At 39.4% G+C, this 26,851-nt stretch overlaps 1 protein-coding gene across 1 annotated transcript; it reads left to right on the top strand.

Moving 5' to 3' along the window:
- The first annotated feature begins 3,249 nt into the window (after positions 1-3,249).
- Positions 3,250-14,125, top strand: LOC117307280 (interferon-related developmental regulator 1-like). The gene is made up of 11 exons (XM_033791995.1): positions 3,250-3,428; positions 4,794-4,892; positions 5,274-5,373; positions 5,503-5,627; positions 6,788-6,945; positions 7,963-8,013; positions 9,210-9,388; positions 10,218-10,326; positions 10,822-10,956; positions 11,970-12,191; positions 13,392-14,125. The coding sequence occupies exons 1-11, from the start codon at positions 3,401-3,403 to the stop codon at positions 13,470-13,472; spliced, it is 1,287 nt and encodes a 428-aa protein (XP_033647886.1). The 5' UTR covers positions 3,250-3,400; the 3' UTR covers positions 13,473-14,125.
- Positions 14,126-26,851: the final 12,726 nt, after the last annotated feature.

Here is a 26,851-nt window from a genome sequence, read left to right as displayed (position 1 = left end):
ACCAAATTCGGATTCAGTACCATTGAAAACCCTTGTGCGTCAAATTTGATGCGGTCCGGAGATGGGGACCACGAAACCCCCCAAATAGGCCCCTTTTCAATACCCATCCCATGGTCTAATAGTGTCTCTCTGGTGGGATGCGAACGGGGAGTCCCAGAGGTACATCCCCATGTAAGGCGAGGCAAGACATCACCACCAAAAGCCTGCAACCACAAAAACAAAGGCTGGGTATTGCTTTAAAGACAGTGGACAATATATCGGTAATTGTCAAAGACTAGTACTCACAGTTGGTGTATCTCAACATTATGCATAAAATAACAAACCTGTGACAATTTTAGCTCAATCGGTCGTCGAATTTGCGAGATAATAATGAAAACAAAAAACCTTGTGTCACAAAGTTGTGTGCTTTCTGATGCTTGATTTCGAGACCTCAAATTCTAAACTTGAGGTCTCGAAATCAAATTCGTGGAAAATTACTTCTTTCTCGAAAACTACGTCACTTCAGGGGGAGCTGTTTCTCACAATGTTTTATACCATCAACCTCTCCCCATTATTACTTGTAATCAAGTAAGGTTTTATGATGATAATTATTTTGAGTAATTACCAATAGTGTCCACTGCCTTTAATACAGAAACAGAACCGGCCAACATTTCATAAGTAAGCAAGTGGTATGTTCTGATATGATTAGGCTAGCCCTGGCGGCCTTACACTTGTTGTTTCGTTTTATACTACAGTGACGTCCTGGATATCAGGGTCCATTTCTGGAGCGGAAATTTTTCAAAGCTTCATAACATCTTACCTGCAAGAAACCACTAATTCAACAGATTCATTTTCACGAAATAGTGTAGCTCAAGAAATTCACATTAATTTTTGTTCGTATTCTCACAGTCTGCCGTGTGTACGCAAGATGCAAGACGTACGACGTGCAAACTTGCGTTGCGTTTGTGTGTTAACGCTGTGCAGTCAAGATACGGTGGCAAAGAATTCGTGCGTCTTGCTGGCATCTTGCGTCTTGCACGCGATCGTGTGAGTGTACGCGTACGCGCGCACGGCAGCACACAACACTGTGAGAAAACGATCAAAACGGGAATTTTTTAACGATGGCAGCTGCATTATTTCACGAAAATTACGGATTTGTGAAGAATATATGACGACAAAAACCCACCGCAGAAAAATGTATGCCGCCAGCATGGAATGTGAATCTGTTGAAATTAGTGGCCTGTTGCAGGTAAGATTTGAGTTCTTTGTATTATAGGGCTATGATTCGGTTTAAGCATAGAGCTGTATATATTGACTTGAGCGCTAACACCCCGTTATACCATGGAGGACTTCCTCCATGGTTATACACGCACCAAGGTTTTGAAACCGTGTGGGCGCATCCATGTTTATGTACAAACCATTACAATAGCTTGAAATTTTGTACGGCTATTTGCATGATCGTGCGTCTGTTCTTTGTTATGTGCCATCGAAGCAAAAAATGCAGTAAATGTGAACGCACAATCTGCTGATAAGCGCATCACAAACTGCGAGCGTCATGTGCGTCATGATTAAAAGGCGCGTTTACCTTTTTTTAGTACGGCAACCAAGTCGAAGTTACTGTTTTCGTAGCGCGGACGTACGCGAGTGGACAGTTGCGTACGTATACGCACCACTGACAGATCAGTGATACGCACACGCAGAATGTAAAATAATCGCGGCAATGTGTGTTCTCTTAAAATTCCGAATTCACGCAACACATCAAACATGTCTGCGCCCAGGGTGGCTTCAAAACGCAGAGCACGTTAGCGCTCTAGTCATAGCTCTATGGGTGTAAATGAAAAAACATCGCAATATTATAGACCGATGAATGTCGCGTTCAATACCTGAAGGAAAGTTAGTCAAAAGAGGGCGCTATCACGAAACTTCTTCACACAACACCTTCGGGGATTGTTTTAATTCTGTATACATTGTACTAGGTGTATACAATACCATGAAAACTTATATTCAAAATGTGGTCGTTTTTTTTAAAGTCACCTGGAAGTGGTATTTTGTCAAAATAAAGCTTTTGTCACGAAAATATGTGTTTTGACGAGTGGAATATGAATAAACAATTAACTAAGGTTTAAAATAAAATAGTTTCCATGTTATTTACAAATTTGAAAATAAACCCGACCCGAGAGGGCGCTGTTCGTGACGTCAATCGAGGATTCCGGAACGATGTCCACGCACGCCTAGGGAAGATCGAATTATGACTAAATCCCTATAATCCTAGAAGTTTTGGGGATAAAAAAGTGAGCGCCTTCCAAACCGATTTTTCGAGATATACAATGTAAAAAAAAAAGCATTACTTTACAAAGCTGCTCTGTACTACACGTGTTTTTATTGCCATCACCAAACGTACACAGACGCTTATGTGGGATCATGGAGGAATAAATGTATTCTTCCATGGTGGGATTGACAGATTCACACGGGTCGGGAAGGGGGGGGGGGGGACACATACAGCACAGAATCTGGGGGGGGGGGTGCAAAGGGTCACATTGTGTGCAAAAACAAGTTATGTACATGAAAATAAAAATAATGTCTCCCCAATGCATTGAAAAACACTACGGCGGTGGCAATTTTCATGTACAGCCGGCCGCCACCGCCCCCCCCCCCAAATCAAATCGTTTCAAGAAAGGTAATCCTTAAAGAAACATCGGAATTTTTTTGAGGATGGCAATTTTGACGTAGATATGGCCTACAGAAAAAAAATGCAGGCGCTGGGGGAGGGTGGGGGGGGGGGGGGGCGGGAACGGGCGGGTGCATGTCCCCTTAGTTACGGCATGGAGGTAGAAATAGCTACGGGAGCCCCCTTACAATCATTAATTCCTGTCTCGGGCGCGGGCGGCCGGCGTTTTCTATTAATATTGAACTTTAAATATGGAGCTACTCTTGAAACGAACCAAAAATTACTCGTGACGGCTCAAAATAATTAGGAGGCGAAAGAAAAAAAATGGTGACGCAAGCAGGTTCTCAAAATAGCTTGTTTGCCGATCGCACGTATTCTACACTTTATTGCGAAATACCGTGTTATGTTTTACCCCGTACCTAAAAACGGAAAACCACTCCCATTGCAAAGCGCTCACTTCACAGGGAATTAAATGGGAATGCAAGGTATGGGGTAAGGTCAAAGGCAAAACATTTAATGACGTCACGAATGCATGATCCACATGATGTGTTTTGTGTACGTACATTCATACGCGGTCCGCATAAAGGCCGCATATGGTCAAAACACAATATGAGTCTACGACAAGCAACAACACCCAAACAAATGCTTATTTTTAAGACATATTTTCGTAGTAAAAACTCTTGGAATATACAAAATCTACTTATATCCTGAGATAAGGTCTTTTCAAGATAATACTAGGCAGTTTCTAGTGAGATGCCGCGTCGTAAAGTGAAGAAAAAGGGTAAGTCTTGACGATGGAATTTCAAGAACATACTCAACATTATTGGCGCGCGCATTTTCACGTGTGCATATTGTTTAGTCACCATACGTTTGGAATTTTGTATTGATTTATAACGTTTACTTGTCAACAACAAGACGTTAACGTTATTAAACGTCTAGATATGTTGTCACATCTTGCGTTGTCTCTAAATCATGGTTTAGTTTTGAATCATAACATTTAATTTTAATAGTTTACTGATTGAATATTGATTGATGACTTGGTCTTGGTGTTGGTCACTCATTGTTGTTTCAAAATTGTTTTTTTGCCGGCAACCGCCGGCTATCAAATTTAGGAAACACTACTTGACCGATTGTGTAGTACTCTCTTTGAAGAGTCCACACACGAGTAGCCAACATTTTCTTATAACTTCTTAAACTGGGATTAATTTTCTCGTTCAAAATTTGAAAAACATTTGAGACTGAGTGTGAACTGAGAGTGTGAATGAGAGTAGGCCTATCTTTCTATTTAAAACTTTTGGATAGCTTTCCGTACGGCGCCACCACTTTATCACTCAGTTTTACAAAAATTGATATCTCATTGAGGTAAATTAGATACTATAATTTTTTTATCATTATTTCATATCAAATGGAAAAGTGGTGGCGCCATACGGAAACTTTTCCAAACTTTTTTTTGGTCTGCACTCTGCAAGGATTTTTTTATTTAAAAGGAAATCCATCTAAAATTGTACATCAAAAAATTCAAACGCTCTGAATCCCATTTTGTGAAACCAAAGAAGTCATAATGACAACATCAGACAAATGGTACAAAATCACTATTTCATTCGATATGAAATAGTATTCTAATTTACCTCAATGAGATATCCCTTTTTGTAAAAATGAGTGAAAAAGTGGTAGTGCCATACTGAAAGCTATCCCATAATCAGACTTAACATTTAAAAGTGGAGTTGAAAAGTTGTTCGTGAAAGTAGTGGAAAGTTGTGGCAGCCAACTGCTGTGTGCCGTAAAATAAATAGATTTCATTTAATCAAACTTTTTAGCTGAATTTATTTTGATAAAGCTCAACAAGTACAACTACAAGAACATTGCACAATCACATATAAGAGGAGGATAGTAATGAAAATAGTTTAAACAACATTATCCAAGGATAGCCCCAAAAAGCCAATAACTTTGACTCATTTCTGTTGGGGTCCTTGACCGTACAGAACAATAGCAAAAACACAAAAAATAAACATACAAAGGCCTAGGGTTTTAACAATTATTGAATTATGTTACTTAAAACAATTAGCACCTAAATTTATTCATTCAAAGCTGAATCTCATGAGCTTTCCTTATATTCCATTGAACGTAATTTATTTTGTTTTAAAAGGTGGTGCCCGATGTGGGGACAGTAGTGAAGGAGACACAGAGGAGACAGGGAGCATGACCAGCAGTCATCTTTCAGAACCAGATAGCATCATCGAGGAAGGTATTTCAGACCTGTATGCTTTGGTTTTTGAAATGGCAAGGGCACCAAGGCATTTATTTTCTTCTTAGTAAAGGGCACCCGATGAGGACATTGTTAATTTCTACTGGAGCATTACAAGGGCCTTAAGGCAATGACCAGGGGGCATGGAGGCAATCGCCGGTAGAGCAGAAACACTACCTCCCCAATTTTGCATATCAAGTGTCACGACCGGGATTCGAACCCTCACTCTGCTGATCAGACACCAGAGCCAGCCATGACACACCACAAGATGCAAAAGTTGGCTGCTCTGTAGCAGTGCTCAATTTTGGTTTCCCTTTGCTGTTTAGCCAGGTCTGAGTGTAGTTGTTTATTGTTTGTGTTGCTTTTGTTTTCTTGTGCTAGGTTTTGAGGCGGCTGATAATGTCCGTGCTGATGAGTCCGACGCTCAGGAACTCTTGGAAGACAAGATCAAGGAGTACATTGATGGAACCACCCAGAAAAGGTAAACGCACTCATTATTGTTTAATAAGAAAAATGCTTTTGTTTTTCCAATAGTTTCTGTTGGATTTTCTGTCAAAAAAATATTTAACCCCTAAAACTCTTGGTTTGATTTTCTTGTTGTTAATAACAGTGTAAACGGACGTCAGAAATGTTTGGATGGACTGAAGAAATGTCTGACACAGAAAGTTCTGACTGACTTTATATCGGAGAGGAAAATAACCATCGCGGACTGTATGGAACGCTGCATCAAAAAAGGTAAGAGCTGTGAAGGGTTATTGACATGTTTTCTCAGGTAGATGGTGGTGTACATGTAGGTAGGGTGGGGTTGGCCCACCAGGCCTGGATCTTCATTTTTGAACATGTTGAGAGGGCAAGGCCATTTTCATTTTGCGAAGTGGACTCCCATTGGATAATCTTAAAGTCAATGGGAAAGTTTTGAAGGGCACCAAGGCCTGGGGGCAACACAGGCCATGTCCTCCATGGCCTCCGTGTAGTTCCGTGCCTGCATTAACGGTGCACTCGAGTCGGGGTTTTACCACAAACATTTTGGGTGACTGGCCAGCAGGACCAGTTAGCGCATCTTTTTATCAGTCCACCAGCTTCACAAGTCAATACTTCAAATGAATTCGGAATGCTGTTCAAGACTAAACTTGCCAGTAGGACAACTTGGTGAGGCTTTTGACTGGTCTTCGGGTGTTTTAACTGGCATTGGGCCAGCGGACCACTGTTGAGGGAGAACACTGTGATTAGCTACCTTGGCGTTACTCGAGTGAATCTTGACCATTGCTTAATAAATGACCAAACACTTTTGTTTGTGAATTATGCCGGCAGTGGAAATAAGTCACCAGTTTGATGACATAGGGAGACCCAGGGCTGACTGGGGGGGGGGGGGGGGAGGGAAAGCTACCTATAACATGCCCTTAAATGGTTTGGGTACTTTTTGTATGACACAAAACAGAATGTCGGTTTAAAGATAATGATGATAGAAAGCTTCCCTGAAAATATTACTAGCTGGGGTGCTTTAGTTTTTGAGAAATGAGTAAAACAATGTCTCAAAAATAGTTTTCGTCTCGGGAGACGAAAATAAATTAAGCAATGTATTTACCAGTACTGGTATTTACTTGACTCCCCTGAAAACCATTGAGATAGTGAAATCATAGGTCTGTGTTTTTACCTTTTTTTCCCCTCAAGAATTTGACGATTATTTAAGCTGAAACTTCTACAGGTAAATTATATTAAACACATCTTTACTCGCAGTGAGTAGGGATTCATGTCATGGCCAAAAGTTTGATCTACAAAAGGTGTCAAAATCTTTTCAAAAACTAACGGGAAATCCTTACAGTCGGGGTGAATTTACTTGCTATTTCCTTGTATTGATCTCTACAACATGTATTTATGCTTTAATGGTTTTTCAGGAAAGGGTGACGAGCAGGCATTGGCTGCCAGTGTTGGTACCCTACTATTGATTCAGTTGGGTGCCGGTGATGACAGTGAAGGCATCTTCAATGACCTACGACCTATCCTCAAGGCGACCCTGTCCGACAAGACGGCTTCACCAAAGGGCAGAGCAAGTGTGCGTTGAGAAATAGTATTTAGTTCACTAAAGAATTCAAAAACCTACATAATATAAGCAACAGGAACTTCTTAATGGAACCGAAACTTGTCCAAAAGAACAACCAAGAAAACTATCAAAATGGAAACAGTTTAATAGTGGTATTGAGTTCTTAAGACAGGCACAAATAATAATAACAATAAATATCATAATCATAGTGGTTTCTAATATAGCGCTTCTAACATAGAGTATTTTCCTGCCAGGTCTGGGGACTGCTTTTGAATTATGAGACCTACTCCATTTACATAGCACCATGGTTAACAAGGTGCTGTGGTGCAATATACAGCTAATTTGCTTTGGTGATGACTTAATCCTGGCCTTAACAATGAGTTCATCTCTACTAAACCTATCCTTGTTATCATCATAAAGTTCAAGTATTAACCCACAAGGGAAAGTGACCGGGTAACTTTGAAATAATAAAGGGTTGAACCAAGAAAAAATTACCAGAGCGGGACTTGAACCTTCAACCTCCAACTTAAAGGAACACGTTGTTTTGGATCGGTCGAGTTGATCTTTGAAAAGCGTTTGTAACCGCTTGTTATAAAAATGCAATGATTAGAGAGATATTTTAAAAGTAGAATATAATGATCCACACAAGTATCACTCGAAATTGCATGGTTTTTCTTTTACCTCGTCGATAAACATGGTCGGCCATTTATGGGAGCCAAATTTTTGACTCCCATAAATGGCCGACCGTGTTAGTTCGCAAAGTAAAAGGACAACCACACAATTTCGAGGCAAATGTGTGTGGATCATTGTATTCTACTTTTAAAACATCTTTCTAACCATATGCATTTTATAACAAACGGTTACAAACGCTTTTCAAAGACCAACTCAACCGATCCAAGGCAACATGTTTTTTATTTTGACGCTCTACCATATATAGCCCCTAGTGTTGGTAGTCCCCCTATTTGGTTAATATCATTATGATGTTCAATGTATAATTTCTTGTTCCTTTTTGTTTTCTTCTTACTCCAGTGTGCCTTATTTCTTGGGCTTGGGTGTTTCCTAGCTGCGGAAGATTACGAGGTATGCAAGGGTAGCTTGTCCCATCGAAATACAAGTTTGAGAAAGGAATCAATTCAAAGTTGTCCTTTAAGACAACAAAAGAAATTTCTTTTTGACTTTCAAATGGCTTGTACTATTCTTGTACTGAACATAATAAGTTCTGATTTATGAGGTTGTGTAACTGAGTTGAACTTTGTTAACGTTGTTGATGAAGCTCACAATTGAAAAGAAAATCTAGTTCGCTCAAAATTTGAGGTGTTCACTATCAATGTGTGTTCACTTTGTGGTAACACCAAGTGCGACTATCTACTTTGCCGTGTAGATTTGTTCTTTGAGAACTTGTTTTGCTGTTTATTTCTACTGATGGTGTTGTTGCAAACTGAATTGATACCTCACAATGTAATGCCTTAAAACCCATACTACAGGGCTCAAATTTGGGAGCAATGTCCACAAGACTACAGGGTTTGTAGCTCAAAATGTTTACTGGACAAGAAATCTTTGTAAAAGACCAGAATGAAAATGAGAACAAAAAGTCTTTACAACATGCATTCAAATGCACTAAAACATCTGTAAGAAAAGATTGATCTCATCTGTCGTCGTGGGTGTTAAGTATACTTCATTACTCGATGAAATTGAAAGGTATTTTTCTGACTCAAAAGTCAAAATTTGAACAGTGATTTGTTTCTGTTCAAAATGTAAAACACTGTGAGGTATTGTTTTCATACGATTGAAAAACACAAGACCACCGGACTTGTTCATTCATACTGGCCTCGACACTTAAAACCACTGGCCTCAGGCCTGCGGTCCAGTGTAAAAATGTGATCCCTGTTTATTCACTATCATGCGACAATTTGTATTTGCAAGTATCCTTACAACCAGTGTTGTAGCCACGGTGGGCAATGCTGGGCACTCTGAGCAAAATACATTTTGCCGCCCAGCACAGATTTCCACCAGAATAAATCAAATAATTCCCACTGTGCATTGATCTGAGACACAGATGAAGAGTATCAAAGTGTCACAGAAAAAAGCACAGTCAAAAGACCATTCACCTTATTCCATGGCCCCATAACAGGAACAGTTTGGAAACCTGGCCCCACTTTAGCACTAATAGACTCATATTAAAACATGGGCACTTTTGTTGATAACGCTCACCCTTGGTGGATTTCAAAAATATTGGATAAATTTGTCTAACTTTTATGCTTTGAATTTATATCCAGACTGTGCAGGAGAGCATGGATGCCCTGGAAGAAGTATTTAGATTATCGTATCTAAAGGGAGATGGCACAGCGCCCTCGCACAGCCCAGCCGTCTCGGCGCTGCATTGCGCGGCACTGTCTGCATGGACCCTGTTACTATCTATCACACCACCATCCCGTGTTTCAAAACTTGTGGATAGGTAAGTCAGACAAGAAGGGGTGACCAAAAAACAAGACGTTTTGAAGAATTCTGAAACAACAGGGGTCGATTTTACAAAGAACTTAGGACTATACCTAACTTAGGACTAATTCTAACTTCCTAAGTTAGGACTATCCTAGCTTAGGACTTGGGACTAGTACCAACTTGGGACTAGTACTAACTTGGGACTAGTCCGAATTTAGGACTAATCCTAGGAGATATTGAAAACTTAAGGGTAGTCCCAGGTAAGAACGAGTAACTCGAGGAGATAAAACTAGTCTTATCTCTTCATAACTTTTTCTGAAATCTACCTCAGGCTTCTTAAAATGAAATTGTCAGTTTATGGATGCTTTTCAAGATTTTGCTTTCCACATTCTGGAACATTTTAAGTGCATCTACTACAGTTTTCATTCGGTCACTGACTCAAATTGACGATACTACCTTGGGAGCAGCAGGAGAGGGATGCAACTTTCTATTTCAAATATCACAGTAATAAACCACATGGGAAACTGACTGAAGAATTTGTAATAAATTTTGGGTCAAACAAAACTATCACCGGATTCACAACGAAAACACTATTCATATAATGTGATTTCTCTGTGTTTATAAATGTATGTAAGCAGGCTTCAGACCTGCAAGCTTTTGCGCTCGCAAGCTTACACGTTTTGAGCTCACAAGTTTTCCTGCTTTGCGCTCACAAGTTTTTCGCGCTTTGCGCTCATATTTCAGGGTTTTTTTTCAATAGCCCATCACATCCCTAATAAGGTTAGGGTTTATATCTAAAGTCTGGAAGAGTTTAATCATTGTTTTTTTTTTGTTTTCTTTTCCAGCCATTTAAGTAAACTTCCTAGTCTCCTACACAGCGATGATGTCAGCCTGAGGATCGAGGCGGGAGAGTCCATTGCTATGCTTTATGAGTTAGCCAGGGAGCAGAATGAAGTACGTTAACTCAATCATTGACAACAAGGGGAATCAGATTGGGGACTTAAACCATAGAGTATTAGAACCTTGATATTGTAACACATTGTTTGAAAAAATTCTCCATGAAGTAATGTAGTTTTAGAAAATGACAATTGCTATGCTTTATGAGTTAGCCAGAGAGCAGAATGAAGTACGTTAACTCAATCGTCGACAACAAGGTGAATCAGAGTGGGGAATAAAACCATAGAGTTACATAGTGTTGATGTTATAACAGATTGTTAAAAACGATTCCCCATGAAGTAATGTAGTTTAAGGAGAAAGGCCATTGCTATGCTTTATGAGTTAGCCAGGGAGCAGAATGAAGTACGTTAACTCAATCATTGACAACAAGGGGGATCAGATTGGGGACTCAAAATACTGTATGTTAAAGCGCCTTGAGTGTCACTGAGTGACAGATACACACGCTATATAAGAAGCCACTATTAATATAATGATCGCTTCTTTTCCCTGTAGGACTTCGACATGGAGAATGTTGAGGAGTTATTGGTTAGTCTACGAGGCTTAGCAACAGACAGCAATAAATACAGAGCTAAGAAAGACAGACGTCAGCAACGGTCTAGCTTCAGAGATATCATCAGAACGATTGAGGTGAGCTTAACATCTAGCTCCCTGACCATGACTTTGACGTGATAATCAAAAGAGTAAAGGTTTAAAATTGCAGCAGTCTATACTGGACCAAATCTTCCGAGCACATAACACCCATTTTATATAATCTCCACTGGCTTCCTGGTAAACATAGAATACAATTCAAAATCTTGCTTCTCACATTCAAGGCCCTCCATGGGTTAGCACCTTGCTACATTACAGATCTTCTACAACAACGTAACATCAGATCAGGCCTTAGATCGTCATCATCATCACATGTATTCTATGTTCCCAAAACTCGTCTGGCAATTTACAGAGACCATGCCTTTACCAGCTGCGCACCTCGTCTCTAGAATTTCTTGCCAGACGAGCTGAGGGACACACCTGATCTATCTACATTCAAACACAACCTCAAAACTTATCTGTTTAATTTATCTGCTTGCTAGCATCCGGCGCCTTTGAATGGTACCATTCCAGATACTGTGCGCCTCATAAATTTTATGTTATTATTAACCTATAACAAAAAAAGGACAATAGGGTCCATGGTTCAGGAAACCAATGGGAACTGTTGAATAAACAAAAGAGGGACAATAGGTTGCAGGTCAACAGTCCACGGTTGCAGGCGTATACACACTTGTGTCATGCATAAGGCGTGATGTTTTTTCTACTATTTTTATGCCCATAGGAAGATTAGAAGTGATTCAATAGCCGGAAAAGTCTGTTGAGCCTACACATTATGTGTACCTGTTGGTCGTTCCTTGCACCCAACAAAATGTTCCTACTTTTTCAAAGTACCAAATGCCATGCCCTGTGCTTGCATGAATACTGAAAAGACTGGTACAGTACACAACTTTGGTTTTATCAAGACCATCTACTTATCAACAACAACAAAATTGCTGAATAAAATGCTTCAAAATATACTTCTTTAGGCACGAGTGTCACAATTGTGTAAATGATCCTTTTCTGTATCCCTTAAAATTTGTCTTAAATGTCTTGAAACTCTGTTTTTTATTTAGGAAAACGACATCCCGCATGAGATTATCAAGTTTGGGCCAGAGATTCTAGAATTAGACGGCTGGGTGAAGAAGCGACAGTACGGGGCATTCCGTGAGTCTCTAGGTTCAGGGACCAATATCCACCTACAAGAGAATCTACTGCTAAGGGATATCTTTGGTCTAGGGGCGCCCATCATCGTATCTGGGCCTGGGGCACCGAAGAAAGCCAACAGAATAGAAAGAGTAAGTTTTTTTGTTTATGTAGATTCCCTTTTTTTGGTTAAGGGCAGTTTATAGTTTGCAGTTTCAACCTTTTTCAAGGGTGGATTTGGTGCTGCACTCCAAAATCACACACTGTTAGCATGAGGCTAGGCATACCAATCTTATCAGAATCTAAACATCAGTGAGGTTTCATTTATTCAATAGAAAAACGCTAGACTGCAGGACAGTCCGGTAATGAGCTTCGGGGCCCTACATTAAAATCACTGGCCTAGGGCCTGTGGTCTAGTGTAAAAATTGAGCCCTGACAAAGCCAGTGAAAGTTTCATATTGATGGATATATGGTACTGAACCCAAAACCCAACCTCGTTCCCAGGGGTGATCGATCTCGCCGCGCCATTTTTTCCCAGCATGCCTTGCTCGATCATAACCCCTGGAAGTGTAACTCCAAAATATCCAAATATAAGGGATATTACAATTAGTCCTGTGGTTGATCCGTTCTGTGTTGGGCGCTAGTCACGCACACGCTGGATGCGATGTGTGTAATAAAAGTCATAAACTTGCCTTGGTGTTCAGTGTTGCGTGACAAAAAACGTGAATACGTACATCTCATATGCACGCGTTTCGGCGTATAGAGCTTTTTGAAGACGCACGTCATTTCGTATTTTGCGCGTATATGATGCCAATCAAAGACACGGATCGGAATTTCCCTCCATGGGGTTAGAGGCGTACGCAGAGCTAGCGGGTGATACGGCGCGCTGCCCATGGTAGCGAGGTTGCCCCAAACCACACACTCTTTGCATGAAACCTGGAACACCAATCTTATCAGAATCTAAACATGTGGGTGTTCAGTTAGCCAGTGGAAAAGGGATTTGGGACCATGCCTTTTCGTGTGCTTATGGTTATGGTTTATGGTTTATGTAAAAACATTCAAAAATCGCGGTCAAACGGCCGAATTGCATTAAGAATTTACAATTTTAAAATATGTTCAAATCATACAAAATAAAAGATTAATTAAACATTCTTTACAAAAGGAGAAAAATTGCCCGAGGGCAGCACTATGAAATGGAAATTGCACCGAAAGCACAAATTCGGCCGCTAAGCAGCTCAATGACATTGATCCCTAGTTTAACACTAATATTTTGACGGCTTTAGAGACAATCCTTCCTTACATTTTAATTAGTTTGTAATTGATTTATTTTTATTTTTTTATTTTTCCCACAGCATCATTATAACTCGCAAGCCTTCAAAGCTAGAACTAAAATCCGCAGCAAACAACGGGACAAAAGAACGGCGATCATTTAACGTCATCCCAGCATTAGACAATCCTCTGCCTCTAATCATGCTAGTAAGAATTGTATATATGAAAATACCTCAAATTATTCACTTTCATTTTTTCAAATTATTTGAATAATGTCCTGTACAGTGACTTGCATAATCACAAGCACAAATTTGAATTCCTTAAAGGATTTGGGTACTTTTTGTACGACAGAAAAAACAATGTCACAGATTTACATTAAATCTGACACGGTTTGATGATAATGCTGGTAGAAAGTTTTACTTATAATGTTACTTGCTGAGGTGCTGTAGTAATTTTAGAAATGAGCAAAACAATGTCACAAAAATAATGTTCATCTCAGAAGACGAAAAATAATTTGAGCATGTACAGCGTGTTTACTAGTATTGGTAAATACCGATACTAGTAATTACGGTGTTTTGTGTCCAACAAAAAGTACCCAAACCCCTTAACATTAGAGACAGTTCTTAAGTCACATGGTTCAGGGCAAGCCTTAACATTTGTAATCTCTCAGACGAGAGACAGTTGCTACTTCACATGGTTCGGGGCAAGCATTTCCATAGTTTTGTAAGAGATGGTGAACACCCGTACACAATTCTGAATGAATGTGTATGGCACTTAAAGGGAAGGTACACATTTGGTAATTGTCAAAGACCAGTCTTCTCACTTGGTGTATCCCACCATGTGCATAAAATAACAAGCCTGTGAAAATTTGGGCTCAATCGGTCATCGAAGTTGCAAGGCAAATGCTTTCAGATAGGAATAAAAGACTTCTAGTAACTTCTAGCTCAATTGATTATTTTAGTGAGAAATTACCTCTTTCTCAAAACTACAATACTGTAGAGGGAGTCGTTTCCCACAATGTTTTATACTATCAACAGCTCTCCAATGCTCGTTACCAAGTCAGTTTTAAGTTAATATTTGTTTTGAGTAATTACCAAACGATTACCTTCTCTTTAAGTACAAGGGTTTGCCAATCTGGAGGTTGCAACACAAAAACTTGCCCTGGCTTGGACGTAGCCACATTGGTTTAGTCTGGGGAACTCAATTCAAGTGTTGATTTGTGACCAATGAAGTCATTGAACCGGGCATTTTTCAAAATCTGACGCTTAGTCAAAATCTGACGGGACTTGGTCGCAAGACTTGCAGCAGGGAGAAAAGGTATAACCTCTAGTAGGTAGAGTGATTATAAAAGATATCTAGAAATCATTAGATTATTTTTGAAGATTTCATCTTATAAATGTTATTTTAGGATTATATGAAATTTGAATGAATTATTAAAAAAAAAAAAAAATGATAATATATAACCCAAGCATAAAGTTGTTTATTTTGTTATAATTACAAAAGAACTACCATGTACGAACTTCAGTAAAAGACACATATCCCAGAAATGTTAAGTTGTTTTTATCGGGAAAATTGTCCAATTTGAAGTATAATTTTGTTATGACAAGACAAGAGGAACCTTTTAATAACACTTAATTAATGTAACCTATATCCACATAGGTGACTTTTATTGTGTATTTCTTAAAAAGTTTGTCTACAAATTAGCATTACACTGACAAGGACTAAACAATGACCCTACCTTTAAATATTTTGTTCATAATTTTCTTTTGGTTTTCATTTGTTGTTGGGTGGGGATAACCCCTTTGGGTTTTTAACTTCATGTTCTTCTTTATTACAAATCTTCCATCTATTAAAAACAAAACCAAATCAATATTGATTAAATGTAGTACAATAACTGTAAATAAAACCCTTTTGAAGGCTTTTTGTTTTCATATTGCAGTGTTTAAACAAAAATGGAAATAAAATTTGTGTGTTGATTTTTCCTTGTCAAATCTCGAGTCTACTGTTTAGAATGAAACATGAAAAGAAGTCAGTTGAAAGGTGCTAGTCTTATTTCCAGACTTTAGTTTACTTTTGGGATCGACTTTCAGTATTTATGAAGTGGAAAGTAACGATACAGTTTGGTATCAAGACTAACTGTTGCCATCTAACCTTGATTAGACTTGGAGCTCTTTTATCCCCAAAGGAGATATTACTCGGTATTTAAAAATCTGAAATCTTTTTATTGACTAGTTTTATGAACATTATGCCAAGTTTGATGAACATTTTTATTGTAATTTAACCACAATGTCTGCTCGTTTTGATATTTTGCTTCCGACTGCACCTAAAAGGAACACGTTGCCTTGGATTGGGCGATGAGTTGGTCTTTGAAAACCGTTTGTAACCGTTTGTTATAAAATGCATATGTGACCATCCACCACCAATAGGCTGTAAAGTCGCACTTGCACATTGCAGAGCCTATTAAATTGTTTGGGTTTTCAAGAAAACTTTGAGAAATCTGAATAAAAAAATATGTGGCTTTGAGAAATCATCACTTTGTCAAGAAATATCTGATTTAAATGTGGATGGTATCATTTTGAAGCTGATTACACACTCTCTCAAAAAATGCATTAATCCCATAACAGTGAAAGTGTCAACTTTACAGCCCATTGGTGGTGGATGATCACATATTACTAGAAAGATATTTTTAAAGTAGAATATAATGATCCACACAAGTATCACTCGAAATTGCGAGGTTTTCCTTTTACCTCGTCGACCAACACGGTCGGCCATTGATGGGAGTCAAGTTTGTGACTCCAATAAATGGCCAACCATGTTAGTTCGCAAAGTAAAAGGAAACCACGCAATTTTGAGGCAAATTTGTATGGATCAATGTGTTCTACTTTTAAAACATTCTAACCACATGCATTTCATAACAAACGTTCGATCCAAGGCAACATGTTCCTTTCACAAGTTTGCGTAAAAGTTAAATAGTTTCTCTCGCTGGCATCATGATTTGAATTATTGATGAGTTACTTGAAAGTTGGAATCCTAGACTCATTAGTGAGTTACATGATTTGTCAACCTATCATGACAATACAACCAGTGCAGTATTGTAGCTAGACACATTTTAGTTGTGGGCTCTTCAATCTAATTTAGTCCACTAAGGGCGAGCGATTCAACAAAGTTGTTTAGATGTGGGGCCATTATTGATGGTTTGCTCAGTGTGCTAATTTGTTAGTTCTGGGCAGGGCAGGCCTGCCCAGAATGGCTACAACACTGAATATACATGCAACTGTTGTTATGAACAAGGTAAATCAAATAATTTAGCATATGAAAGGTATTTATTTAAAGATACTTTGTGTTTATAAATGTGCAAATAAAGAGTTGTTTTGAGAATAAATCAAAGTTACTATTTGAAACTATGTGATCAGTCAAATTGGGTTAAATTTCTGATTTAAAATTGTTTAATTCTGGAATAATTTTTGTGTGCTGGTTCCGACTCAATCCATGAACAATTTCATACTTCATCTGAATTCAGACATGGTAATTTTTTCCACATGTAGAAATCCTTCAATTTGATTTACTTCTCTGGTGCCGAGGACATTTCCTACAATCCCTGCATGAAATCTAAACCCCTTGGGTTTACCAAAAGTTGGAAATGCCATCATTTCAACTAACCTTAAATTTGTTTGAACAAAGAAAACATGACTAGAGTAGGACTTGAACCTGCAACCTCCCGATTAACTTGCTGCCGCTCTACCAACTGAGTTATCTAGTCATATGTTGGCAGTCACCCTATTTTGTCAATATGTTTGTCTGGGGTTGCCAGTCAGATGCCATTTAACCTGTAACTACCATAATATAGCCAGGGGTCAGACTATACGTAACAGCAGCAGAGGAATCACATTAAGCATTAAGGGGATACGACTAATTGATTTCAGATATCACAAAATAAACCTTAAGGGAAACCATGGGGAAACTGACAGTGTAAATTTTATTTAAGGGAAACTGACAGTGTAAATTTTGTTTAAATTTGGGTTGAACCAAGTGAGCTTTGTAGCTCTCTGTTGGCGGTCTCCGTATTAAAGATGCTGGACACTATTGGTAATTGTCAAAGACCAGTCTTCCCACTTGCTGTATCTCAACATATGCATAAAATAAAAAACTTGTGTAAATTTGAGCTCAATCGGTCATCGAAGTTGCAAGATAATAATGAAAGAAAAAACACCCTTGTCACACGAAGTTGTGTGCTTTCAGACGATTGATTTCAAAACCTCAAATAAATCTGAGGTCTCGAAATCAAATTTGTGGAAAACTAGACATAAGAATTTGTTTGATAACAAATTCGAGGTGTTCGGATTTCTGGCCTGAATTAACGAGCCATCACTTTTTAAGTTTAGTTGACTGGGGAGATAGTGTAAAGGTCAAATGGGGTCACACTTTGTGCATAACATCTAGAATTGCCAGAGAGCTCAAAATTGATGTAATAATTATTAACGTACCACGTTTCATTAATAAAATACACAATTTTGAATGGACATTTTTTCATATTTTCATTCACTTAGGCTCTAGAGCCCAAAATAACATGAGTTGTTACTTTAACTTCCGATTTCGACCGGAAGTAAAGGTCAAATGGGGTCACGTTGTGCACCGCATTTGTAGATCTTTATAAGAGGTTTCATGTACAAAAAGAATCTTGAACGTAGCTCTTTTGGTTTTGAAGATATGATTTTTCAAATTATTTAAGGTTTATTTAACGTTTATTTAACGTAATGACGTCACCATTCCAAAAAAGTTGCGGTGCCGTCTACTCACCGTGGTTGATGTTCATGAGAAGTTTCAAGTTCATACAAGTTTCAGTTTTTCTCAAAATTGGCGGAGAACGTTCAGGCAGAAGAAGACGGAGAAATGAAGGTTTGTCATATTAAACTTCAGCTTCCGGTTTGACAGGATTTAAAGGTCAAATGGGGTCACACTTTGTGCAAAACATATAGAATTGCCAGAGAGCTCAAAATTGATGTAATGATTATTAATGTACCACGTTTCATTAATAAGATACACAATTTTGTATGTACAAACTTATACTTCCGGGTTCGACCGGAAATGAAGGTCAAATGAGGTCACACATTGTAAACATTTGTAGAATCGTCGAAGGGCCTTAAAATTAAGTTATTATATTAATACACAAAATAATATTATTCAGATACGATTTTTTATAAAACAAACTACTACTTCCGGTTTCGACCGGAAGTTAAGGTCAAATGGGGTCACACCCTGTGTAAGATTTGTTTAATACTTCATGACCTTTCATATGGTGTAAAGATCACGTATGTAGCATATCTGATTCTGGAGATATGAGTATTTTAATAAAAAACTTCAATTTAATAATATAATGACGTCATCGATGACGTCATCATTCCAAATTTTGTTCTTTGTCATATACACGCTTTGGTCTAAGTACGTGGTAAGTTTCAAGTCCGTACATGCTGTATTTTTTGAGATAGCAAAATAATTTTTTTTTCGACCTCGTGTTCCATTTTCGTTGTGACGTAGCTATGACGTCACACATTATATTTTTAGAATGCTCTTGAGTTTAAAAAAATTTTATGCATTGGACATTTTTTCATATTTTTATTCACTTAGGCTCTAGAGCCCAAAATAACATGATTTGTTACTTTAACTTCCGGTTTCGACCGGAAGTAAAGGTCAAATGGGGTCACGTTGTGCACCGCATTTGTAGATCTTTATAAGAGGTTTTATGTAAAAAAAGAATTTTGAACGTAGCTCTTTTGGTTTTGAAGATATGATTTTTCTAATTATTTAAGGTTTATTTCACGTTTATTTAACGTAATGACGTCATCAATGACGTCACCATTCCAAAAAAGTTGCGGTGCCGTCTACTCACCGAGGTTGATGTTCATGAGAAGTTTCAAGTTCATACAAGTTTCAGTTTTTCTCAAAATTGGCGGAGAACGTTCAGGCAGAAGAAGAAGACGGAGAAAAAAAAAAAAAAAAAAAAAAAACTTAACAATAACAATAGGTTTTCGGCTAAAAGCCGAACACCTAATTACTTCTTTCTCGAAAACTACGTTACTTCAGAGGGAGCCGTTTCTCACAATGTTTTATACTATCAACAGCTCCCAATTACAAGTTACCAAGTAAGGTTTTATGCTAATAATTATTTTGAGTAATTACCAATAGTGTCCACTCCTTTAAAGTATAACACTAAACAATATTTTCAGCTTTGACAGTACTGAAGATTGTAATCAAGTCATCTGCACTTTAGTGTGAACACAGTTCTTGTTAATTAAATTTTCCATTTGTGGTTGACATAATTGGCTTAGAGTAATACAATTAGTATTTCTGAGTGGGTATTTTCCTCTAAGCACAGAAGGTTTGGTCAAAGTTTGAATTTTGTTTCTGTGACAAGGAGCTTTTTTTTTTGCATAGTAAGATTTCTATTTTTGTAATGAGACCTCTTGCCCAGCCTCATCCAAGTGCGCTGGGAAGTGCCTACATAATACACATGCGCGACCTAATAACCCCAAAAGGTTTCCATTTACGAAAAGATTCAGCTATCCATAATCATGAAGCAATGTAGCTCTATAGGCATTTTCGGTAAATCCTTTGCAAATAACTTTTGTCATTCATCGCCTTTAAACAAAAATAGGGCAATATTTCAACATTCTTGCTATTATTATGATAGCCACTAATAAACATATGAAATATGACTGCCACAGAAAATGCAGAAAGTATGAGAAAACCAAAAGACAGGAAACCCGGAGTGTTACACAGGACAGAAATGAGTGGATGAATTTGAAAATGCGGGAAAAATTGCTGAAATTTCAGATGCTACAATTCAGGTTTCAGGACTCTGTTCATCACCAGAAAAACATAACTACAGGCTTGGACAATAAACAGTGACAGGAAATCCGGAAATAACGCAAAGGAATGTATTACACAGACCAAAAATTGAGTTGACAAATTTGAAAATGCCAAAAAAATGGCTTTTGTGCCTGGAAACCGTGTTGATGAAATGCAACTTTCTAATTGCAGAAAAGAGAAAAAGATGAAATGGCCAATCAAACTTAAAGGGAAGGTACACGTTTGGTTATTGTCAAAGACCAGTGTCCTCACTTAGTGTATCCCATCATAGGCATAAAAATGACAAGCCTGTGGAAATCCGAGCTCAGTTGGTCATTTTTTCTCAATTGGTCATCGGATTTACGAGAAAATTATGAAACAAAAAACACCCCTGTTGGACGAATTTGTGTGCTTTGATAGGTATAAAAGACTCGTCTTTATTACTTTAGTGAGAAATTACCTTTCTCAAAAACTACGCTACCTCAGAGTGAGTCGTTTCCCACAATGTTTTGTACTACCAACAGCTCCCCAATGCTCGTTACCAAGGCAGTTTTTAAGTTAATATTTGTTTTGAGTAATTACCAAACGTGTACCTTCCCAGTGTATTTTTTTAGTTTTCTACACTGTTTTGACAAGAAAAAAAGAAAATCACAGCTGAAAAGTTACATGCATTTAGACCCGGAACATCTCAGATGTTACATTTCAGGTCTCAGGACTCTGTTTATCACCAGAAATACAAAACTACAGGTTTGGATAGAATGTGTTGCCAGAGATTCTGGAAATTGTCAGTTCAAAGTGGGTGATTCAGTGACAATTACTCAGTAACGGGAAACCCGGAAATACCATGACCTATTAAGTAATACACAGAACAGAAATGAGTTGACGAATTTGAAAATGCCTGAAAATGGCTCTTGTGCCTGGGGTTTCTATGGCACCGTTTTGAAAAGAAGAAGAGAAAATCAGCATGATCAGCTGGAAAGTTAAATGCCTTTAGACCCGGAATAGCTTTGTGTAAGTACGGCCCGCTACTATAGCTTTGTATAAGTCTATGCTTGCTAATGTGCAGAGCGCCATTGCCCGCTAGCTTTGTGTGAGTCCATTCTTGCAATCATGGGCAACCCTCAATATCGCCCGCTAGCCATGTTTGAGTCTATTCTCACTGCCAAGGGCAGCGCGCTGTATCGCCCGCTAGCTTTGTGTGAGTCTATTCTCACTACCATGGGCAGCCCGCCGTATCGCCCGCTAGCTATGTGTGAGTTTATTCTCACTACCATGGGCAGCCTGCCGTATCGCCCGCTAGCTTTGTGTGACTCTATTCCCACTGCCATGGGCAGCGCGCCGTATCACCCCCTAGCTTTGTGTAAGTTTATTCTCACTACCATGGGCAGCCTGCCGTATCGCCCGCTAGCTATGTGTACGTCTATCCTCACATGGGCAGCCTGCCGTATCGCCCGCTAGCTTTGTGTGAGTCTATTCTCATTACCATGGGCAGCGCGCCGTATCGCCCGCTAGCTTTGTGTGAGTCTATTCTCACTGCCATGGGCAGCCCGCCGTATCGCCCGCTAGCTATGTGTAAGTCTATTCTCACTGCCATGGGCAGCCTGCCGTATCGTCCGCTAGCTATGTGTAAGTCTATTCTCACTACCATGGGCAGCCCGCCGTATCGCCCGCTAGCTATGTGTAAGTCTATTCTCACTACCATGGGCAGCCCGCCGTATCGCCCGCTAGCTATGTGTACGTCTATCCTCACTACCATGGGCAGCTTGCCGTATCACCCGCTAGCTTTGTGTGAGTTTATTCTCACTGCCATGGGCAGCCCGCCGTATCGCCCGCTAGCTTTGTGTGAGTTTATTCTCACTACCATGGGCAGCCTGCCGTATCGTCCGCTAGCTATGTGTGAGTCTATTCTCACTGCCATGGGCAGCCCGCCGTATCGCCCGCTCGCTTTGTGTGAGTTTGTTCTCACTAACAAGGGCAGCGCGCCGTATCGTCCGCTAGCTATGTGTGAGTCTATTCTCACTGCCATGGGCAGCCCGCCGTATTGCCCGCTAGCTTTGTGTGAGTTTATTCTCATCAACAAGGGCAGCGTGCCGTATCGTCCGCTAGCTATGTGTGAGTCTATTCTCACAGCCATGGGCAGCCCGCAGTATCGCCCACTAGCTATGTGTGAGTCTATTCCCGCTGCCATGGGCAGCGCGCTGTATTGCCTGCTAGCTATGGTAAGTCTATCTTCACTGCCATGGGCAGCCTGCCGTATCGCCCGCTAGCTTTGTGTGAGTCTATTCTCACTACCATGGGCAGCGCGCTGTATCGTCCGCTAGCTTTGTGTGAGTCTATTCTCACTAACAAGGGCAGCGCGCCGTATCGTCCGCTAGCTTTGTGTGAGTCTATTCTCACTACCATGGGCAGCGCGCTGTATCGTCCGCTAGCTTTGTGTGAGTCTATTCTCACTACCATGGGCAGCCCGCAGTATCGCCCGCTAGCTATGTGTGAGTCTATTCCCGCTGCCATGGGCAGCGCGCTGTATTGCCTGCTAGCTATGGTAAGTCTATCCTCACTGCCATGGGCAGCCTGCCGTATCGCCCGCTAGCTTTGTGTGAGTCTATTCTCACTACCATGGGCAGCGCGCTGTATCGTCCGCTAGCTTTGTGTGAGTCTATTCCCACTGCCATGGGCAGCGCGCTGTATCGTCGGCTAGCTTTGTGTGAGTCTATTCTCACTACCATGGGCAGTGCGCTGTATCGTCGGCTAGCTTTGTGTGAGTCTATTCCCACTACCATGGGCAGTGCGCTGTATCGTCGGCTAGCTTTGTGTGAGTCTATTCTCACTACCATGGGCAGCGCGCTGTATCGTCCGCTAGCTTTGTGTGAGTCTATTCCCACTACCATGGGCAGTGCGCTGTATCGTCGGCTAGCTTTGTGTGAGTCTATTCTCACTACCATGGGCAGCGCGCTGTATCGTCCGCTAGCTTTGTGTGAGTCTATTCCCACTACCATGGGCAGTGTGCTGTATCGTCGGCTAGCTTTGTGTGAGTCTATTCTCACTACCATGGGCAGCGCGCTGTATCGTCCGCTAGCTTTGTGTGAGTCTATTCTCACTACCATGTTCTAGACCCAGAACATCTCAGATGTTGCAATTCAGGAGGTTTCAAAACTATAGGTTTGGTCACAGTATGGACTCTCTCCTGTTGGTGAATGCAGAAATCATTTGCCTGACCCTAGTCTTGAAATCAAGTCGGTAATTATTAAGCGCGGTGTAGCGTAATCTACGGGGACGGTACACTCATCGGGGACGGTACACTCATCCTCGATCCCAGTATGTGTGTGTGAGTCAGTGGCAATTAGCTGCCACGTGCTACCTACGACCGTAGCATGTGTATAATCGCACTGTGACTGTTGCATGAATGGCAGAATGTTTGTTAGTAACAAATAGGCAGCGCCTAACGACTTGTCATCAAGTCTAGCCTGACCCTGACAAGTAAATTTGAAAGCAGCCATCTTTGCTGAAGTGATCTAAAAGTGAGGCTCGAATCTGATGTAAAAAAGAGATAACATTGTCACCATACCTTCTCGGAATGCAAAAAATTCAATAGAATGAAATTTCCAAGCCAAATCCAAACAGTATCTTTTGATAAATTTTAACAATTTGTTTTATTTGAATAAAGCTACTTTCAAACAGTTGAGCAAGAAAAATATATGCATATTAAATTACTGTATTCAATTATTTTAAATAAAAGTGTGCATAAATACCTACAGCTACTTTGTTACTTATCTTTAGTGATATGTTTATGGCTTAAATTGCCAATAAATCAACAATTAAAATAGTATTAAAGTTCCACTCCAAAGATCCACCCCAAAATTTACCAAAATTTAGTTGAAATGTTAACATTTTTCTAAAAAGCTGTCAGCGAGTAAAATTATTTTGGACCAGAAATTCTACCCTCAACCAGGCACCTGACCTGTCCATATGGAAAATACCACAGCATTGGATTAAGTACAAAAGTACAGTTGGTAAGACATTGCATGCTCAAGATGCAAAGGTCGTAGGTTCGAATTCCACCCGACTAATATGCCTGTGATTTTTTCAGAGCTCGGGAAAGTAATGAGTATACAGTGCTAAACACATGGGCGTAAATGTATATGGGTAAAACCAAAATTTAGACAATAGATTTGTTAAGAAATTTATACTGTAAGTTCACAGCTCAGTCGTTAAACAATTGAAAACGAGATCATTTTGTAAACCTAAACTTGCGCACAACTGCAATCTGTTATGAACCTGTTAAACTTTTGTACATAAATCTATTGCACCTTACAGGTAAGGTCACAGACTGGTAAATAACTGGTAGATAAGAAAACTTGACTAGAGCAGGAATGAACCAACGACCTCAATTACCAAAGGTGGCCAGTGCCTTTAAGGTTGACCTACATAATGTAGGTTTAAAACAAACAAAAATAAAAATTCACAACAATGTAATTGATTTACCTTGTGGGGTACTAAAACGCTTGTTTAAAATTTGACAAGAAAAGTTTAAATCAGACTCGGACATGCAAGAATATCATACCTGCCTATTTTTTAAAAGGGTGTGGGACTATTCCTCAGTGCAAGGGGCACCAAGGCATGAACCAAGGGCAACAAAATATACTACTATTTTACCAACTATAAAACCACAACATAGTTTAAGACCTAGGACCAATTTTATCAAGCCTATGTTTTCTGCTTACAGAACATCCTCAGCAGAATTTGTTTCATACACAGCCAACTCTAAGCCCTTAAGGGCAAAGGCACTCAAAGCGTTTGCGCAAAGAGGCTCCTGCATAATGCACGTTATAATTGTCTCAGATTACTATCAACTTGCCATGGGTTTCAGTAAGCAAACGAGTGACAAAATAATACAACTCTAATGTGAACATGTTTTTAAGTCTTCTCCATTTTATGAACTACTTTTGCTGATGCGTGCTATTTTTTCATAGTAATGATATCAGGATCTGGACTAATATTCTCACATTCTAATTAGAGCCCCCCAAAAAATAGAGAAGATGATCATGATGAAAAAATTTCAGTTTTAAATGTTATAGAGGAAAACCCCAGAAAATTATTCCAGGAAGGCAAGGCAAGACACCACTACATCAACCTGACCTGATATGAATTTGCTTTCCAGTAAACAGCTTTAGCCTGCACACACAAAATATTGCTAAGCACAAACAAATTATGCTTAGCTTAACTTTCATGAACCTTCATTGTTGCGATTGGTGCCCCACTCTATTTTTGCTTAGCAGTATTTTCTAAAAAGCTTTATGAAATTTTGCACAGGTCCCCATTGCATGAAGCAGGCTTAACAGCCAATTTTGTGCTTACTGTACAATTTCCATTTCATGCTATTTTTTCCAGTGCTTACTGTCAGAAAATCACATTCTGAATGTTGAATATTACTTTAAAAGCTGATAAGAATCACAGTGAAAGCAGTCGAGTAGAATAATGGGGAAATTCACCGAATGAATAACTCCTACAACCTTATCTCCCTGTGAGACAATCTTAAATTATCATTGCTTTTCTTAATAACTAGTTAAATTGAACATTGATATTTCTTTAAAGGTCCACATCAATGTGGAATTCTGCAGAGGTATTAAATAAATTGCTCACACAAAGTTAGGAAACTTTGTTTAACCAAGTATACATTTACTATTTGTTACTCTCTAATGGTAATTTTGGCCAATTTAAATTGTGTCTTTGCCTCATTGTCATTCATGTAACAAAATTCAGCAACATGTAATCATTGCAAATGTGGTATCATTTAATGAAACAAAGATATTGACAAAATAGGAACACACCGCCAACATTGGGCTAGATAGCTCAGTTGGTAGAGCGCCGGCACGTTAATCCGGAGGTCGTTGGTTCGAATCCCACTCTAGTTAATTCTTTGTTCAACCCCAAAAATCATTTAAAAATTTACCCAGTCAGTGTCTCTTGTGGTTTATATTGATATCATTTTAAAGAGGAACATTTCAGCTTTGCATTGATAATATAGCATATACAAAGAGAGTAATAAATAATAAAGATATACTTGGTTACAAAAAGTTTCCTAAGATTTTGTGACCAGTTTAAAATTTGAGACTTTTTTAAAATGACATTCCAAAATAGTGAATCACTAATACAAACGTTTCAGAATGGCAAGCATATAGCATGTCTCAGCCGCGCAATCTAGAGCATCAAACTTAACATCTGATGGCCGAGTCAAAAAGGTGTGGGTTCAAATCCAGGTCATGACAACTTGGGTTCTTGGGTAAGAATCTGTACCACAATTGCTTCTCTGCACCCAGGAGTTAATGGGTACCTGCTAGGGTAGAGATTGTTGATGTGAATGATTAGTAGCATGTGCACTAATTTAGTTTCCGGTGCTGCATACTCCAAAGGAGTTGAGATGGGGTTTAGGGATGCTAAAGGCTCAATGAAAAGTGCAAGGTGCTTTGACACAAATTTTAAAAGCGCTTTATAAAGCGCCTCAATGCAAGTGTCGTGGCCGAGCGGTTAAGAGCACCGAATTCAACTCTGGCGTTGCTGATCAGCAGAGTGAGGGTCGGAGTCCCAGTCGTGACACTTGTGTTCTTAAACAAGACACTGGACCATTACTTTGCCCTTCGGATGGGACGTAGCGCCGTTGTGCTACGCATGTAAAAGAACCCAGTGCACTTATCGAAAA

Source organism: Asterias rubens, chromosome 2 (genome assembly GCF_902459465.1).
Source record: "Asterias rubens chromosome 2, eAstRub1.3, whole genome shotgun sequence".
NCBI classification, from domain to species: domain Eukaryota; kingdom Metazoa; phylum Echinodermata; class Asteroidea; order Forcipulatida; family Asteriidae; genus Asterias; species Asterias rubens.
The sequence above is the reverse complement of the archived record's forward strand: the minus strand, read 5'-3'. Positions and strand labels throughout refer to the sequence as shown.

Coding starts and splice junctions, on each gene's coding strand:
- LOC117307280 (XM_033791995.1), top strand. CDS start 3,401: ATGCCGCGTCGTAAAGTGAAGAAAAAGG. Junction 5,628..6,787: donor GGAACGCTGCATCAAAAAAG/GTAAGAGCTGTG, acceptor ATGGTTTTTCAG/GAAAGGGTGACGAGCAGGCA. Junction 6,946..7,962: donor CACCAAAGGGCAGAGCAAGT/GTGCGTTGAGAA, acceptor TTCTTACTCCAG/TGTGCCTTATTTCTTGGGCT.